Below are 17,041 nucleotides of genomic sequence, written 5' to 3'. Positions count from 1 at the left end.
TCTTTTTCAAATTAGTATTTAAAAAGAAATTTATGATATAAATTCAAATTGAAGGTATATATATGTGTTTGTGTGTATCGGATCCCAGGGATTTTGGGTTTTTTTTCAAAGACATTAGGTGATGAGGAGTCAATAATTTGAAATTGGATTGAGGAGTCATTGAAAAATTGCATCATTTGGCAAGGAAACCATGGGTATGATGATGGTTGGTTGGTTGTTTTACAGCATATCAACCCATTTCAGGTTATTTGAAGAAAATTTTTTTAATAGAATATATTTGCTGTTTTCAAGTTGGTTTCTATTTAACCCATAGTTGGGACCCTAACAGGTACTACCAGAGTCAGAGTGGACCTGGGAGCAATGGCAATTAAAGAGTGGCTCCACACTCCCCAAAGCTCACAAGTTGAAAATGCCAATGAAGAATAATCTGTTTCGACGATGTTAATTGTCTTGTCAGGGGTTAAACAATATACACTAGGTTAAAGGTATTCAAGAGTGATAACTAATGAATTTAACAAGGTTATTAAGAGTGCTCAATAAAAGAACAGCAAGATATATTTTTATTAATATAAACAAATTTATATGGCTGCGACACTGGACATGCTAATGTTTCAAACAAATGGTCAGTTAAAACAAGAAGTCCTCATCAGGCAACTTAATAAATAGCTGCTTTCCATAGAAGAAACCAGTCCTCAAATCTATATATATATATACTAGCATTTCAGCCCGGCGTTACTCAGGTGTTTGGATGTGTATGTTGAGCAAAAAAAAAAAAACAAAAGTGGTAGTAAGAAGGCAGGCTCGAACCCATACTGCGAAGGAGGAAAAGAATGGGAAAAAAAAAAACTGACATCTTTGCGGTTACGACCACCGCCAAACCTGAAATGAGTTATATTTAAATTAAGGCTAGACAATCTAAAAGGAGAGGATAGCTTTCAAAAATATCGGCGAAAAAAGCGTCAATTTCTTTTTTTAACTTTGACCCCTATTATGACCTTTTAACATTTGTTTTGGGCTCAAATCAAGTTAAGTTAGATCCATGTCCAAGGAACCTATATCTAAAATTTCAAATGTTTAGACTCAAAATTGTCAGAGGAGTTTGGTAGAGTTCTCAAAAGTAAAATTGTTGAACTTTGACCCCAGCCAAATTTCTGGCCGAAAATCGATCAAAGATTTTCCCAAATTTCAGTACCCTGTATATCAAATTTGAGTCTGTAGACTTAAAATAGACAAAGTTATTGCATAGGGAAATGTACACACACACGTTCACTTATATATACACACACATGTACACTGCATAATCATGTTGATACAGCAGTTCTCATAAGATCACTAAAGTTATACGATATTGCACCTGGCCAATACTAAATGGGTGACCATATTTGGGAATACCAGGTGCTATATGTGAGAGAATGGTGAAACATCTCTGCAAAAAATACAGCCCTAAAGATACCTTTCAAATACTTTAGTATAATTTGTTAATCATTTCATGATCTATCCAGTTTTTTCATAATAAACGCATAATCCAATTGAACTCTGTAAATGCATACACAAATTTCTACTGAAATTTTCAATGCAAAACATTTAATCTTATTTATATAAGTATTTTTGTTTACTAATGTCGAAATACATTTTAAACAAGTAACTTACTGTGGATATGGCATTCACCAATCCATTGGTTATTTGGTCCTGTCGCATATGCTTTACAATGTCAAATTGAGCGACTCTCTGTTTGGGGATCGTCATATCTGCAATTCTCTTCAGCTGAAATGTATAAAAAAAATTTATTGAATCTTGTCGGACATTTTTTGGGACCTTACAGAAGCACAGTTTAACATATTGTTAAATATAGTTCTTCTTTTCTTTACCCATTGAAGAGTGATAATTTTCGAGAGACCTTCTTCCTTTCAACCACAAAAACACAAAATTTGGTAGCATCTTTTATTTTTTGAACATTTACAAACCAGGTCTTTGATTTGTTAAAAAAAAAAAATAAATAAAAATCCTCGAATATCTTCAGTTACGAGAATTCATCAGGAAAATGAGGATACTTTATTCTACAAGTACATAAATTTTCAAAATAGTATTTGAAACTCAGATAAGATAGCTTTGACACGGCTATACACTTGCTCATACGAGGAATGGTGCACATTCGACTGATAATATTATATCAAGTAACATCACTTAGCTGGATACTCCACCAGAACAGATGAATTCTTGTCCTGGAATCCAGCAGAATTCAAAAAACATCACAATATAAATAAACTATAGCATAATTAAGTGGCCGATTGTGAAGAGGAAAACTAGTGTTCATCACTAGTTTACTAGCTGAACTTTTGACAAGTAGAAGAAAATCTTGATTGAACACTCGAATATCCAAGGATCTCATATGGAAATTATGTGCTCCTATTTACTTGCCTCCCCATGAGGGCCAATTATTTTTTTTTTAAATGTGGTTGAGGGGAGAATCCAGCACCCCAAAAAACGAGCACCCTGGATTGGAACAAAAATAAAAATTGCCTCAGTCAAGAAGGACTTCTTTTTCACTGATTGAGAACAGAAAAAGACAACACTCAAGATGAGAACAATTATCTAAAGAATCCAAATAATACAAAGAAAGAATTATTTTGTGATATTACAGCCGGAAATTTCAGTGTTCCATTCAGGTTCAATCCTCAATGTGGGCGACACTCAAAATACAATTGCAAATTACTTAGGACTTCTACCCAGTCATGGCTAATGGAAGGAGAGCATGTTATCACCGTGGATTTAATAAAAGATTCCATTCAAAATTCCATGCAGATTACGGAGTTCAATGCGATACACCTGAAGGTTGGAGATTACATTGACCGAAACATTGTGAAGATAACACTTGAGATGAGAACAGTAGTTTGAAAAATAATGCAAAGGAAATAACTATTTTGTGATATTACAGCCAGAAATTTCAGTGTTCTGTCTTTAATTTTAACAGTAAAAATGATATGTCTGGAATTTTTTTTTTCAGTCACTAACTAAAGGGAAGTAACAGATTCTTTTTTTTTTGTTTTACAAGAAGTTAATTCTCTTACGTCAACTCGTTCCACAAGGAATCAATATACAAGACGTGTATGTATGTCCAAAGAGAGGAATGGGATGGGTAGAGAAGAAAGGGAGTGAAGCCGGAGAAGATGGAAAGAAAGACAGAAAAGACAAAAGTATTAAATAGAAATATATTACACTTTCATCCTGGGCAATGCCAGATACCCCTGTTAATATGGTATAAAAGCACATACATTGTGAAGATAACACTTGGGATGAGAACAATAGTTTTAAAAAAATTCAAATAATACAAAAGAAATAACTCTTGTGTAATATTACAGCCAGAGATTTCAGTGTTCCATCTTTAATTGCATAACAGTAAAGATGGTATTATCTGGATTATTTGAATTGTAGGTATGTATTGTATAGAAGCATGTGAAACTTGGCAAAATTATTTTCAACAAGTTTTACTTGCTCGCTATTGCTTCACAATTTAATTCTTATTGATATCCAGCAGAATTCAGAAAAGACCACAATAAAGATAAACGACCCACAGTTTAGGAACCACTGAGATAAATTATGAAATAATTAAAGTGAACAATCAGAGGAAAATTAGTGTTGTTCACATCTTTTATCGTTTGAGAAATAGAAGAGAACCTTGATTGAACACTCTGATATCTACGTATCTCATACAGAAGTGTTTCCATTTAGTTGCCTCCCCACAATGGCACAGATAGACACACAGATTTTTAATGAAAAAAATCCAACACCCCATAAAGGGGCACTCTGGATTGAAACAAATCAGTGTTTGTCACTGCTTTAATAGCTGAACATTTGATAGATGGGAATAAATCTTGATTAAACACTCGGATATCTATTTACTCCATAAAGAATTCAAGAATTAGTCTATGATTTTATGTGAATATTAGTAGGGCTACCTGGGGTTGCCTGGGGTCATAGAAACAGAATAGAACAGATAAAAAAAAAGTGTGTGTAACATCTTTATATCAAAACTTCTCTAAACTCCTTTTCCTCATTTATCCACATCTTTCTCCTCTCTTTCACTTTTGGCCAGCCCATTCCTCTCTATCAAAAATAATAATCATTCATCTCTTCTTTATATAATAAGTAACATTGAAAAATGCACAATCTCCCACCTGTGGAAATCTAATCCACTTGACCCATAAAGAATTAATAATTTCTTTAATTTTAGATATTATTGATCTAGGGCAAGAATATACCAACTTTGTGAGTGTTGGTTTTGTAGTTTGTGTTTTTTTTACTTTTAGCTATACACACATACAAGTGTCCTTTATAAAATAGATCAATGCGAATACTCACAGAGCACCATTTTTTTTCTACCATTTTTGATGTAGAGTGTACACTAGTTAATTATAAAATGTAAATATATTCCATGCAATATAAATATAATCATACTAAATATTATGCATACATACAATATTGTTCTACGAGACACATAGTCAAGTAAATAAACTCATTGATATAATTCCAAACGTCACTTTATTTTCATATGTAATTCCAATTCCAAACGTCACTTTATTTTCATATGTAATTCCAAACGTCACTTTATTTTCATATGTAATTCTAAACGTCACTTTAAGATATCTCACTGCTGACGCAATTCTCTACTTATATAAAGCCAAGTACGTCCAAGGATGAAGTACTGTTGCCACATCTGGGCAGGAGCTGCTAAAAACACTATCCTGCCTTGACAGAGTAGAAAATAGGCTTTGTGGCTTAGTGAAGGATGCCCTTTTCTTTGCCTTGCAACCTCTCCCACAGGAGAGACATTGCAGGCCTGTCTTTGTTTTATCGTTACTTCCATGGCAGGTGCTCATCTGAGCTCCAATCCCGATCTTTCATGAAAAACACCCGTCTAACTGAAACCACTGTCAAAAATTTTCCCCACTCTTTATCTGTGCCAAAACCAAAACGTAGATTCCATGAACAAAGCTTCTTTCTTAGAAGTGCACGCCTGTGGAACTCTGTTCCGTCTGCCTGTTTCCCACCTGACTACAACTTGGATGTCTTCAAGTCCAACATAAATAAATTCCTGATGAACCACCCCCTTAAGTAGACACTTTATAAAATCTCAACACTAATGTACTGTACACGCAATAACCCTTATCCCTGAGTGGCTTCCAGGCCTTGATAAGTGGTGACCACCTTGTTAAAAAAAAAAAAAAAATGTGTAATTCCAAACGTCACTTTATTTTCATATAATTCCAAACGTCACTTTATTTTCACATATAATTCCAAACGTCACTATATTTTCATATAATTCCAAGTGCCACTTTATTTTCATAATATTGAACCATTACTTACCAAAAAGAAACAACAATCCAAAACGGTAATATCTCTGAAAATTTAATGAAAAACTTACATCATTGTTAAATTTCTTAAAGAGATCCTCAAAAAGCAAAGAGAGCAATTGTCCAGCCATTTCAAGCCTTTTGTTTCCATAATAATCTCTATCATCCATCTTGATGCTATCTCCTTGCGTCATAATGACCCGTCGTACCATGAGAGCAAGGTAGGCTGCTTTCACTTTGAAGTTCCACTGAACCACCTGCAGGTGTAAAAGAAAGAGAAAATAGTTTATCCATTTACTCAATTTTATGCACCAGTAGCAAAATACAGTAACTGGATTTTTTTTTTTATATACTAAATCTGCATGAATCAATGTTTACTCCCTAATGACTTTTGGTGTTTGTCAAGAATTTCTCTCATATTAAAAAGACAAAAGTCAAGAAAAATATGTATGATGTGTGTAGCTGTGAGAAAACAAAAATACCATATTCCAAAAATCATATAAATTGATAAAATCATCAGCAGCAGCCTTGCTGTCTTAAAAAGCGTCAGTCACCAATGCTCTCCAAATTATAAAGCCATGGTAATTTCGGGAAGATAAGACAGTACCAGTAAGTTACCAACCTGGAAATTTTTATGGACTCAGCGCAGTACATACAACACCTACCCTTCCAAATGGTTACCCATGTTGTACTGGCCAAGCTCATTGTTGCTTAACTTCAGAGATTTGGTGAGAACCAGTGTCAACGTGACTGAATTAAATTTCTTGAGTTTCTGAGGAGCGCCTGTTTCACCCCCGTTTTGAAAAAAAATCTCCAGAAACAAAAGGAGATAGCTCAACAATAATTCAAACTTGCAAAATTTTTGTTGTAATGCCTATGAATTCCAATTAATCGCTTAATTATTTTCTTTATAAAAATAAAACTACTTGGTCAACTTATGTGATTTTTGGAATGATATTTTCGTTTCCTCACAAGTCTATACATCATACAGATTTTTTCTTTATTTTTTTAATATAGGGAAAATTCCGAATGAGAACTGGCCTCTTTTCCTATGCATTTAAACAAGAATATCCATCCTAATACAAGTAAAATTATTTCTTTGAACAGAGCAATTTTGCAGCATTTTTATGTCCGCTACTAAGATTAAAATAAAAATATAATGTTACTAAACTTTATGTCTAGAATCCTTATTCTAATTTTGATCAAAATCCATTACATGATTTTCATTGTAAAACACATTTTACATTCAAGGCTTAAACTTACCGGGTTTTAAGAAGAAATTGAAATTTAATGCAAATTTGGCTTAATTGTTGTCTAATAACTATGGATCAATGCAAATCTGAAATGTTTGAATTTTCAAATTGGAGGTTGAGCCCATAACATGTTCCCTATAAACCCTCTAAAATATTCCAAAGAAACCAAAATTTAGGGAAAATTTATAAATTGATGTCCAATAACTATTGTTAAAATTTCACAAAATTCAGGAATATCTGAATTTTCATTCTGTTTTTTGGTTATTTTTCAGGTTACATGTTAGAAATTAGTATGTCAATATAAAATTCAATCTTTTCTCTAACAATATTTTTTGATTATTTTTGCAGATCGATTTAAATTTCCATTGGTGCTTATTTACATTAATGTACATACAAAATGTAACAGAACAAGATAACAGAAAAATTTATGGATATAATTATCAGTTGAAAATATTAGTGTATACTACAAGGTGCCTTCATTAAGTTTCCAGACATTTTTCGTATAGGCACTTTTATAGATAATACACATATGAAAATCTAGTCTCTTTTGCAGTGAACTCCTCTGGCTGTAATGCACTCGTACCATTCCAAAAACTTCTGAAAGGCCTCATGGAAGTTATCTTGTGTGAGCGTGTCAATGACCCTCTAATGACATAATGACAGCCTCTAAGGTTTCTTTTGAGCTCAGGGAATAACCAAAAGTCACAGGAAGCAAGATTTAGACAATAGGGAAGGTTAGGAACTGTCTTGATGCGCATCTTGGTCAAATAGTCTGCGAATTTTATTGCTATCTGTTCATTTGAACATGGAATCATAAAAATTGGTCAGTGATCTCATAAAATGGATAGCAATAACATAGTATCTGTTCTGATGCTACACTTCAACTTTTTGTTCTCGATAGTGGAGGAGAAATGCTTTACAACTGTGAAAATTTTTATTTTTGTTCTTTTCCCCACATTAAGAACCGACCTTGTGGGGAGGCAAGTAAATAGGAACATATTGAATTTTCAAGAATCTACAATTTTAAACGCCTGTATAAAAAAAAAAACTCTGGAAGCTTATTGAAACTACCTCGTATATACCAAAAAGTCCAGGAGTTTGAACATTAAGCTCTCAGGTAGTGTGTTATTTGTCGTGGCAATTGGTGGTTAAGAAAGTTTTTAGGAGTTTAAGAAAGTTGTCATGTGGGGAGAGATGCGTGTTCATAGCAGTCATCTTGGGAAATCCAATCATAATATAAGAGACATTTTCTGTCTGTGTGTCTATGCTGATTAAAATTTTTGTAAACAAATATCTTAATTTCTTTCTGAAATAGAAAATATTGCATTAATAGTAAATAATAAATTCTCAACAAACAAAGCAGATGTCATGGGGAGGAGAAGAAAGAGGAGTTTAGTTTTACGTCAAATCAACTGCAATGGATCATCTTATGCCAGCTTTGTACATGTATGTGATTTGTATCATTTGAAAATAAAGTTTGTAGATAGAAAAGTTTGGTTAGTAATAGCTCACTCAATGGTATTGTGGTCAAAATGATTTCTGTTAGTGTTTGTTCTATAAGAGTTGGATATAGTGTCCTTTTTTTTTTTTTTTTTTTAAATACTCTATTATTTCTGTGCAAGGGTTGTTTATTTTCAAAAATAAAATATTGTGAATTTCTTGAAAAGTTTATTTTCAAAAGGTAAAATGAAAAGTTTTTATGTTTCAAGTTCTTTTATGTCAGGAAGCCAATATCTTCAGATAGCCTGATCTAGTAGCGCCAGTGACCGGAAATCAAGACCAAAACCTCCAGATCTTCAGTCCGACTTTCTATAAACTAAGTTATTTAGATTTTCTTATAAATAGATATTAAAACATTATCTTAAAGTAATTGGCATTTGTACAGTTTAATCAAGACATTAAAAAATGAAAAAAAAGTTATATTGTACGTATCCCTTATGGAATGAAGTTCTCCGAAAAAAAAAAAAATTTTTACTTAATTTGATCAAGTAGTTTTTTTTTTTATAGTGAAAAAACAATTTGTTATGATATCAATCAAAAGGTAGCCATGTTTCGATTTTTAGGAAGAAAAGCTATTATTTAAGATGGGGAGCAGGGGTGTTAGTACTTTATATTGAGTTATTTCCCCCTGGCATGTTCTAAAAATCCAAACATGGCTGCCTCCAGCGTGCTGTCATAAAAACGTGTTTTTCCGCTGTAAAAAAAAAAAAAAAAAAAAAAAAAAAAAAATTTTTTAAATACTTGATCAAATTAAGTGAAATTTTTTTCGGAGATCTTCAGAACAAAACGGATACGTACAATATAACATTTTTCGATATTTTTATTTTTTAATTTCTTGATTAAACTGTACAAGTACCAAATAATTATAGCTTTGACGTGACATCATAGATTTATATGGTTAAAAACATTAATTCAGAACACGAGCAATCATAAAAAACAGAAATGAATGATTAACGTTATCAATAGCATTGAAAACTCTCTTGATATAACTGGTGTTCCAACAGTAATGCCTCCTATTTTTATTTTTATTCTGCTCAAATGGATCAGAGGAGATTATAAGTTGCATTGTTATGATGACTGAACTTATGCATTCATGACCTGGAAGTTTCATTTTTCTGTTGCAGATATTGACGGTGGAAGACTAAGAAAGGAATCCCTGTCATGGACATGTGCCAGAAGCAGAGATGTATCATTGAATTCCTGGCAAAAGTGCATTGAGAATGGTGCTGACTATGTAGAAAAATAAATTTTAAATGGTACCATTCCCATTTCTGTAGTTCTTCAACTTTTTGAATTAAACAAAAATAGCAGGCCTTACTTTTGGAATGAACATCATAGATCAAAATAATTTAATTTGCTTTAATTACATATTGGCATTAAGAACTATTTAATATATAGTGTATACTAGAATTTAGGCCCACCCACATATTATTGAATTCCTAGCAAAAATGCATGGTGATGACTATGTAGAAAAATAAATTCTAGAGCTGTAACACAGATGAAACTTTCAGGTCATAAATGCATAAGTTCAGTCATCATAACAATGCAATTTGTAATCCCCTTTGATCCATTCCAGCAGAATTTAAAAAAATAGGAGGTATTACTTTTGGAACATCCCTCGTATTAATAGAATTTCATATGCTATACAAGCTGTCTAGGTCCAGAGGATTAATTTGTTAGTATAATCTCAATCCAGGGAGTTTTGATCTGAAGCAAAACTATTATCACTAGTTGTGTCCCTTTGTTCATTAAGATTTAACTGCAAAGCAAATTTTTTTTTTTTTTTAGAAAATAAGGCATTGACACTTACTGGAACATGAGCCAAAATCACTCCATGTAAAATATCCCTGGCTTCTTCAATCTTTCCCTTTTTAGTCTCATTCCACATTCTTCGTACCCTTACTTTGCTTCCGATATATCGAAGAGCCTGAAAGAAAAACAAATCAAAAGGAAGAATTTGGTTTGATCATTTATTTGAAATTATGTAAAAAGAAAATTCTTCATAGGAAAAGACATTTCAGATTTAACAGTGTAAGTTTATAGCTAAACCTTCATAAGGAAGTACCTCCACAGGAAAGATACACCTAAAAATGTAAAAATTACGCTAAAACATGTTGGTCAGCTTTACAACCTCTAGGAACGTTCTTCAGAAGAAAAAACTGCTACCACAAAATTGGCAAAAAGTTGGTAGCTTCACTTTATTAAGACAAACTACTTTTGAATGCTAACAGCAATGCTCTTACTGCACTTATGATCCCTCAACATATCCCCCTCGCCAATCTTTCACGATAAACACCAGTCTAGCTGAAACCATTGTCAATAATTTTCCCCACTCTTTATCTGTGCCTAAATCAAAACGTAGATTCCATGAACAAAGCTTTTTTTCTTAGAAGTGCACGCCTGTGGAACTCTGTTCCGTCTGCCTGTTTCCACCTGAATACAACTTGGATTAATTTTATTTATTGCGGACCATTATCCTCATCTTTTCTTAGTTGTTTCACAGCGTTTCGGCCAACTATTCCTCTGGCCTTCATCAGGATAATAGTCCACAATAAATAAAATTAATAAATAATACTCCTCTCAATGAATTCCAATTAAAATAATATACAACTAGGATGTCTTCAAGTCCAACATAAACAAATTCCTGATGAACCGCCCCCTTAAGTAAGACACTTTATCAGATCTAATGATTACTATGATACTATCCCATTGATTACTGTACATGCAATAAGCCTTATCCCCGAGTGGCTTCCGGGCGATAAGTGGTGACCAACATATAAAAAAAAAAAATCCCCGATCAACATCAGCAAAATTCCACCCCTTCACTGCAGAAGTTCCCAGATGCTGGATAACTTACTCTACTAGCTTCATTATTCAGACTAATTGCCTTGGTAATTCCCTCCCTGCTCCATGTTTCTGACTGTACCAAGAAATTTAAAAGTAATACAAACAAATCCCCCCACTACTTAGGATGCCCCCTATAAATCTGTCCCTTAATCCACAGTAGCTCCTTACGTCTCAGTGGCAATAAGCATCGTCAGAATGAACAACAATAACAAATGTTTGAATTTGTCTATTCTCTACTAGTATATAAAAGTCACTTTGTGTGTGTGAGAGATAGGGTACCTTTCTCATAAATTCCAAAATGGCCGAGCATATCTTTTGCAAATTTCACACAAAAGCTAATTTATAGGACTGGCAGTGTTTTTAGATATGTTTTGTACAGAAATTCATTCGATAAGTATCGTAAATGGAAAAAATAAAATCCGATCCTAAAAATAGTCTTTCTTATGGATAAAGAAGAATTTTTACAGGGGAATATTTTATGTTACACCAGCCAAGGGACATAATTCTCATACAAATCAAGGGAGAGTCAATTCTCAGCAAATGATTTCTTCTTAAAAAAAAAAAAGAAAAAAGAACTATTGTCATCTGGAGATATAGCTCAGTGGTAGAGTATTTGACTACAGATTGAATGGTCTTCTGTTCAAGCTCAATTATACCTCACCATTTTAATTTTTCTTATTAATGAGTTCAATCTATGATAAAAAGAAGAGGTACCATTTAAAATTGCTGCAAATCATTTCTTCATTTGCATATTTTAAAACTAAACATTAATCAGAATTGACTTTTCCAGGGCATTCATCGTCAAACCCAAATATCAGCTGTGATATTGTAAACAAACACAGACGGTATTTGATGAACGACGTTATCATTATTATTTTTTTATTTTCTTTTTTGCAAATTAGTTCATTCCTCATAATATATAATAATCAATAGAGGATTGATTTTATAATAATGCATACATAATCTGCATAAATTAAAATATCATGTTTAAGTGTATTGTATGACCGGGCAACGCCAGACATCTAGCTAGCTTAACATAGAAAAATTTCTTTTTCTGAATATTTTTTAGTTTTGATTACAGCAATATTAATTAGTTTGGGGGGGGGGGGTAGGAGTAAACTCTGAAGGATTGTTTTTTCGGGGGGGGGGTCTATGAACATTAAGGGTTTTAAATTTCTGTTATACAGATTTGACATGTCTTTCTTTTCCTTACCATTTTGAACTTTGTAGTAGTTTTGAGTGATATCTACTCATGTCGGGTTGTTTAATGATATGAGAAAAACATCTTCAACTTACAAACCGACAAAGTTTTTTTTTTGAAAATGTATGCTCTTATGATGAATATTTTTGGTATTTGTGATTGCAATATTTCCAAATGTTAAATTAATCAATTTTCAAACTGATTTTCTCATCTTGGTGGCTGTTTGTAGTATTTTTCATCTTTGAGGTCATTCACACAGTGTTTGGGCAGATATAATCACCAACCTTCTCCAGAAACATCTTTTCAAACCCTAGAATTTAGATAGAATTTGGAACTGAATGCTTTATTCAATCCACGGAGGCAGATTATTCTTGATTGTTGTGATCCAAATGTTCCGACTGTTTTTGTCTTTGTCTTCTTCAGGTGGCTTAAATCAAAGGCACATAGTCAAAATGAATGTCGTTGTAAATGTGTTATCTTGAGTTCCAGAGTTCAATCTTGAGCAAAGACAGGAAGAAGATTTAACAGGTGAACTGAAAGAATATCACAAAGACTGCATTCAAGATTCCGTAACGGTTGCTGAATTCAACATAAGGTACTTGACGGAAACTAGCGGACAATAAGGGCAAAACATTGTGATAATAATCAAACATATGATTTGGATTCTTTGGACTATTGTTCTCATCATGATCGTCATTTTCACATCGTTTCAGTTGATGTAACCATCAACCTTCTTCAGATGTATCTTGTCGAATTAAGGAATGTTTGTCAAACTTGGAAATTTGGATGGAATTTCAAATGGAACCATTTATTTACCTGAAGGTTAAAAGGTTAAAATCTCAGTGTGGGCAACAAAAAAAATCCAATTGCAAATTACTTAGGACCTCTATCCAGTCATGGCTGACTGAACAAGAGCATGCTACCCCCATGAATTAAATAAAGGGTTTCATTTGAAATTCTGTCTAAATTTCCGAGTTTCACACAAACATTCCCAAGTCTGACAAGATACACCTGAAGGAGGTCAGAGGTTACATCGACCAAAACATGGTGAAAATGACACTCAAGATGAGAACAGTCCGATGAATCCAAATATGTTTGGGTTTTTGTTTTTCATTTTGTTGGGGGTTAATACCACCAACAAAACGAAGAGCAAAAAAAAAAAAAAAATGTATTCTTTGAAAAAGGTGAAAATCTCAGAAAAAAAATCTAATCATTTAATAACATTATTTGGGTTTCTAAAATTTAAAATTGTGAAGAATTATTCTGAATCAGAATTTTTTTTAGATTAATTTATATCATTTGGCTTATTCAGACTGTTCTTTTTATCTTGTCATCTCATCCGTACAGATTTCTGAGTTCAACAAGATGTACATGAAGGTTGAAGATTATATCGGTCAAAACATTGTGAAAATAACATCCAAGATGAGAACCATAGTCTAAATAATGAAAATTGTGCTGAAATTTAAAAATTATTTATCTTACTTGATTGCACGTGTACACTTGTGCCTTGTGACATTCTTCCATGCAAGGTGCAATCGAGGCCAATACTTCTTCCTCGGCGCCAATCATTTGGACAATTTCTTGGTCACATTCAATCCCCATTCCTTTGAATGCAATTGCGACAGGAATGTCCTGAGAAAAAAATAAACAAAAATTAATTTGATTGCTTTCTCTCACAATGTAAAATAGGAATATTTAATATTCAGTTTTTACATTTATTATAGCGACGTGGGTGTTGGGGCCTTTTCTCCAACATGGGTATCGCCATGTTTTGCATTGTATGTTCTCAAGTAACCTAAAAAAAAACAAAAACAAAGACAATGATGAAGAAATGGTTGAATTTACATATATGCATACATTTCTCGCAGGGAAAATTTTGTTAGGAGTAATGTGTAGTATATGTTCTGATACTACATTTTAACTTTTTCATCTTCTGCCAGTGAATATGAAATCCTTCTAGATTGAGGCAAATTTTTAATTATGTCCCATTGGATTCTGTATTCAATAACACAAAAATGATCGATATCCTGTAAAATGAAACGATTGGACGAACCAAACCTTATACTTAAACTGTAACTGCTGACTATTTCAAATATGCCCCTCTGTCCTAACTCATGATTCGACTCAAAAAAACAGAGAGTAAAGGAGAAATCCTTCAAGACTAAGCTAATTTTTACTTTTATCTCAAACCAGAATGCCCCTTTTGGGAGAGCTGAATTTTTCACCACTGTTTTTAAAAAAAAAATATAACCTGTGTCTAAGTGTGCGCTCATGGGGAGACAAATAAATAGGGAGAAGGATTGTCAGAGACAAACATAGAACGGAGATGATTAAACAGGATTCTTTACCAAATGCCTTAATTTTGATCAAACATTTTATGAGGATGATGTTGTAGTTTGCTTGAAGCATTGTGCATAGTGTGGAAAAGAGTTGTGTTTGAAGGCTATATCAATGCAGTTTTGTGTGGGAACATTGTAGACACGAGCCAAGTAAAATAATAACAATATTGAAGGAATTTTCAATTATAATATATTTTATTTACCAACATAATGTACTGCACAAGATGGTAATTGTTGCGAATTGCCCCAAATTTGGAAAATAAGAAAAAAGAAACATATTAAGTTAGATAAAAACTATAAAAAGCAAACAAGAAAATCTATATATAAAACAAATATTAATTCTGTATGTCTGTTCGTATTTTGAATATTTTTCAGGGAGATTGCTACCCTACCACCTTTCATTCATAAGCCATTATCCTCAAATGGTGTTCGGGTTTTGATAAGTGGTGATTCCCTTGAAAATAAAAATAAATAAATTATGTGAAAACTTTCGGTGTCAGATGACGTTGATATTGTAGACAACAGATACTACACTTTGAAATGGGAAAGGAGTGGTGTTTAACGGTTATGCCAATACAGTTTTGTGTGGGAACACCTTGGATATGAGCCAATGAAGTAAAAGAATGGTAATATTAAAGAAATTTCAATAATTTTCAATTATAATATATTTTTATTTACCAACATAATGCATCACCCAAGAATTTCCCAAATTTTCGAGATAAATCTCTTTGTCAAGAGAGAAAAAAAAACATTTTATGCTTTAAGTTCTTAATATTTACTAGTGGGACCTGTGGAAATTCCACGATGGCATCTTTCATATGTAATATATTGCTGCTGGGCAGTTTGTGGGCGTTCAGTACGAATGAAGACACCATCATATTATTCTAGTACTTTTATTAAAACTGTAAAAATATTTATCTAAGCAAGTCTATATATTAATACAGTGGCGTGTAAAACAATAAAAAAAAAAAATGAGGTGAGTTATTTATTTTTCCCTATTTAATAATGTAAGCATGACCGTTAAAAAAACAATATAAAGTAGTGATTTCAAAAAATAAAATAAAAATAGAGGAGTTGAGTGCCATCATCTATAATAATATAGACCAAAACTTATGAAGAATTCTTGGCAAAATTATTTATTACAAGAAATGGAAGGACACACCAATTTTTAATCGACAGCTACTTGAAAGAAAAAAGATGTAAGTGTGACACACAAAGTAACACACACGCTATCGTATTAATGTATAGATACTGAAAATGTGCATTTTGTATACAATGATTGGTTTTATATATTTTGTACATAGTCTGTAAATGATAGATTCTATTGAACCCACAGATGAGACCATAACAAATACTACTGCTGCATAATGAAAGCAGCAAGCTTTAATCGAAAGAATGATTGGCAGATTAAAGTTTAAAAAATTGTCCTCAGTAAAAAAAAAAAAAAAAATGGAAGTGGTGAAACCACATAATTCCTTGAAAAAAGGTAATTCTATCTCTTTCCATCGAAACCTTCAAACAAAGTAGATGTGAAAAGTCACCGCTTTCTATTGAGAATAAGGGTGGGAAGGAACTTAATCTTCTTATTTACTTGCCTCCCCACAAGGGCAAAGTTAGGCACAAGGTCGGATTTCAATGTAGGGAAAATCCAGCTCCCCAAAAAGGGGCACTCTAGATAGGAACAAAAAATTAAAATTGTCTCAGTCATGAAGGATTTCTCCTTCACTGACCGAGGGCAGAAAAGGTGTAATATTAGAACAGATACTACACTGTGATCTTGGCCCGAAGGCTAAGTACCGAATTAGTGCACAAATGTAAGATTCTCTCTCTCATCCAGTAACCCATCACTTGAAGTGTTAATCGTTCTTGGATTTTCTTGTGACTCTCCATGCTGTACATGAAAATGAATTATGGCGTTTGCGTGAAATATTTGGGATTTCAAGTCGAACAAAAATAACCTAGTAATACTATCACTCAAAATAACCTTGTAATACTAGCACTCAAAAATAACCTTGTAATACTATCACTCAAAAATAACCTTGTAATACTATCACTCAAAATAACCTTGTAATACTAGCACTCAAAAATAACCTTGTAATACTAGCACTCAAAAATAACCTTGTAATACTAGCACTCAAAAATAACCTTGTAATACTAGCACTCAAAAATAACCTTGTAATACTATCACTCAAAAATAACCTTGTAATACTATCACTCAAAAATAACCTTGTAATACTAGCACTCGAAATAACCTTGTAATACTAGCACTCGAAATAACCTTGTAATACCAGCACTCAAAATAACCTTGTAATACCAGCACTCAAAATAACCTTGTAATACTAGCACTCGAAATAACCTTGTAATACTAGCACTCGAAATAACCTTGTAATACTAGCACTCGAAATAACCTTGTAATACCAGCACTCGAAATAACCTTGTAATACCAGAACTCAAAATAACCTTGTAATACCAGCACTCAAAATAACCTTGTAATACCAGCACTCAAAATAACCTTGTAATACCAGCACTCAAAATAACCTTGTAATACCA

The 17,041-nt window shown here is 32.8% G+C and overlaps 1 protein-coding gene across 1 annotated transcript in view; it reads right to left on the bottom strand.

Moving 5' to 3' along the window:
• LOC145248288 (DNA-directed RNA polymerase III subunit RPC2-like) overlaps positions 1-17,041 on the bottom strand; it is a 191,372-nt gene that overhangs the window by 159,352 nt on the left and 14,979 nt on the right. The window contains exons 8-11 of the mRNA XM_080110162.1: positions 13,635-13,784; positions 9,915-10,031; positions 5,423-5,608; positions 1,651-1,764 (exon numbers count right to left, since the gene is read on the bottom strand). Of these exons, the coding sequence (XP_079966288.1) occupies positions 1,651-1,764; positions 5,423-5,608; positions 9,915-10,031; positions 13,635-13,784 (567 nt within the window). The remainder of the gene's footprint in view (positions 1-1,650; positions 1,765-5,422; positions 5,609-9,914; positions 10,032-13,634; positions 13,785-17,041) is intronic.

Source organism: Euprymna scolopes, chromosome 26, assembly GCF_053919585.1.
Source record: "Euprymna scolopes isolate OS-2025 chromosome 26, ASM5391958v1, whole genome shotgun sequence".
Lineage (NCBI taxonomy): Eukaryota > Metazoa > Mollusca > Cephalopoda > Sepiida > Sepiolidae > Euprymna > Euprymna scolopes.
The sequence above is the reverse complement of the archived record's forward strand: the minus strand, read 5'-3'. Positions and strand labels throughout refer to the sequence as shown.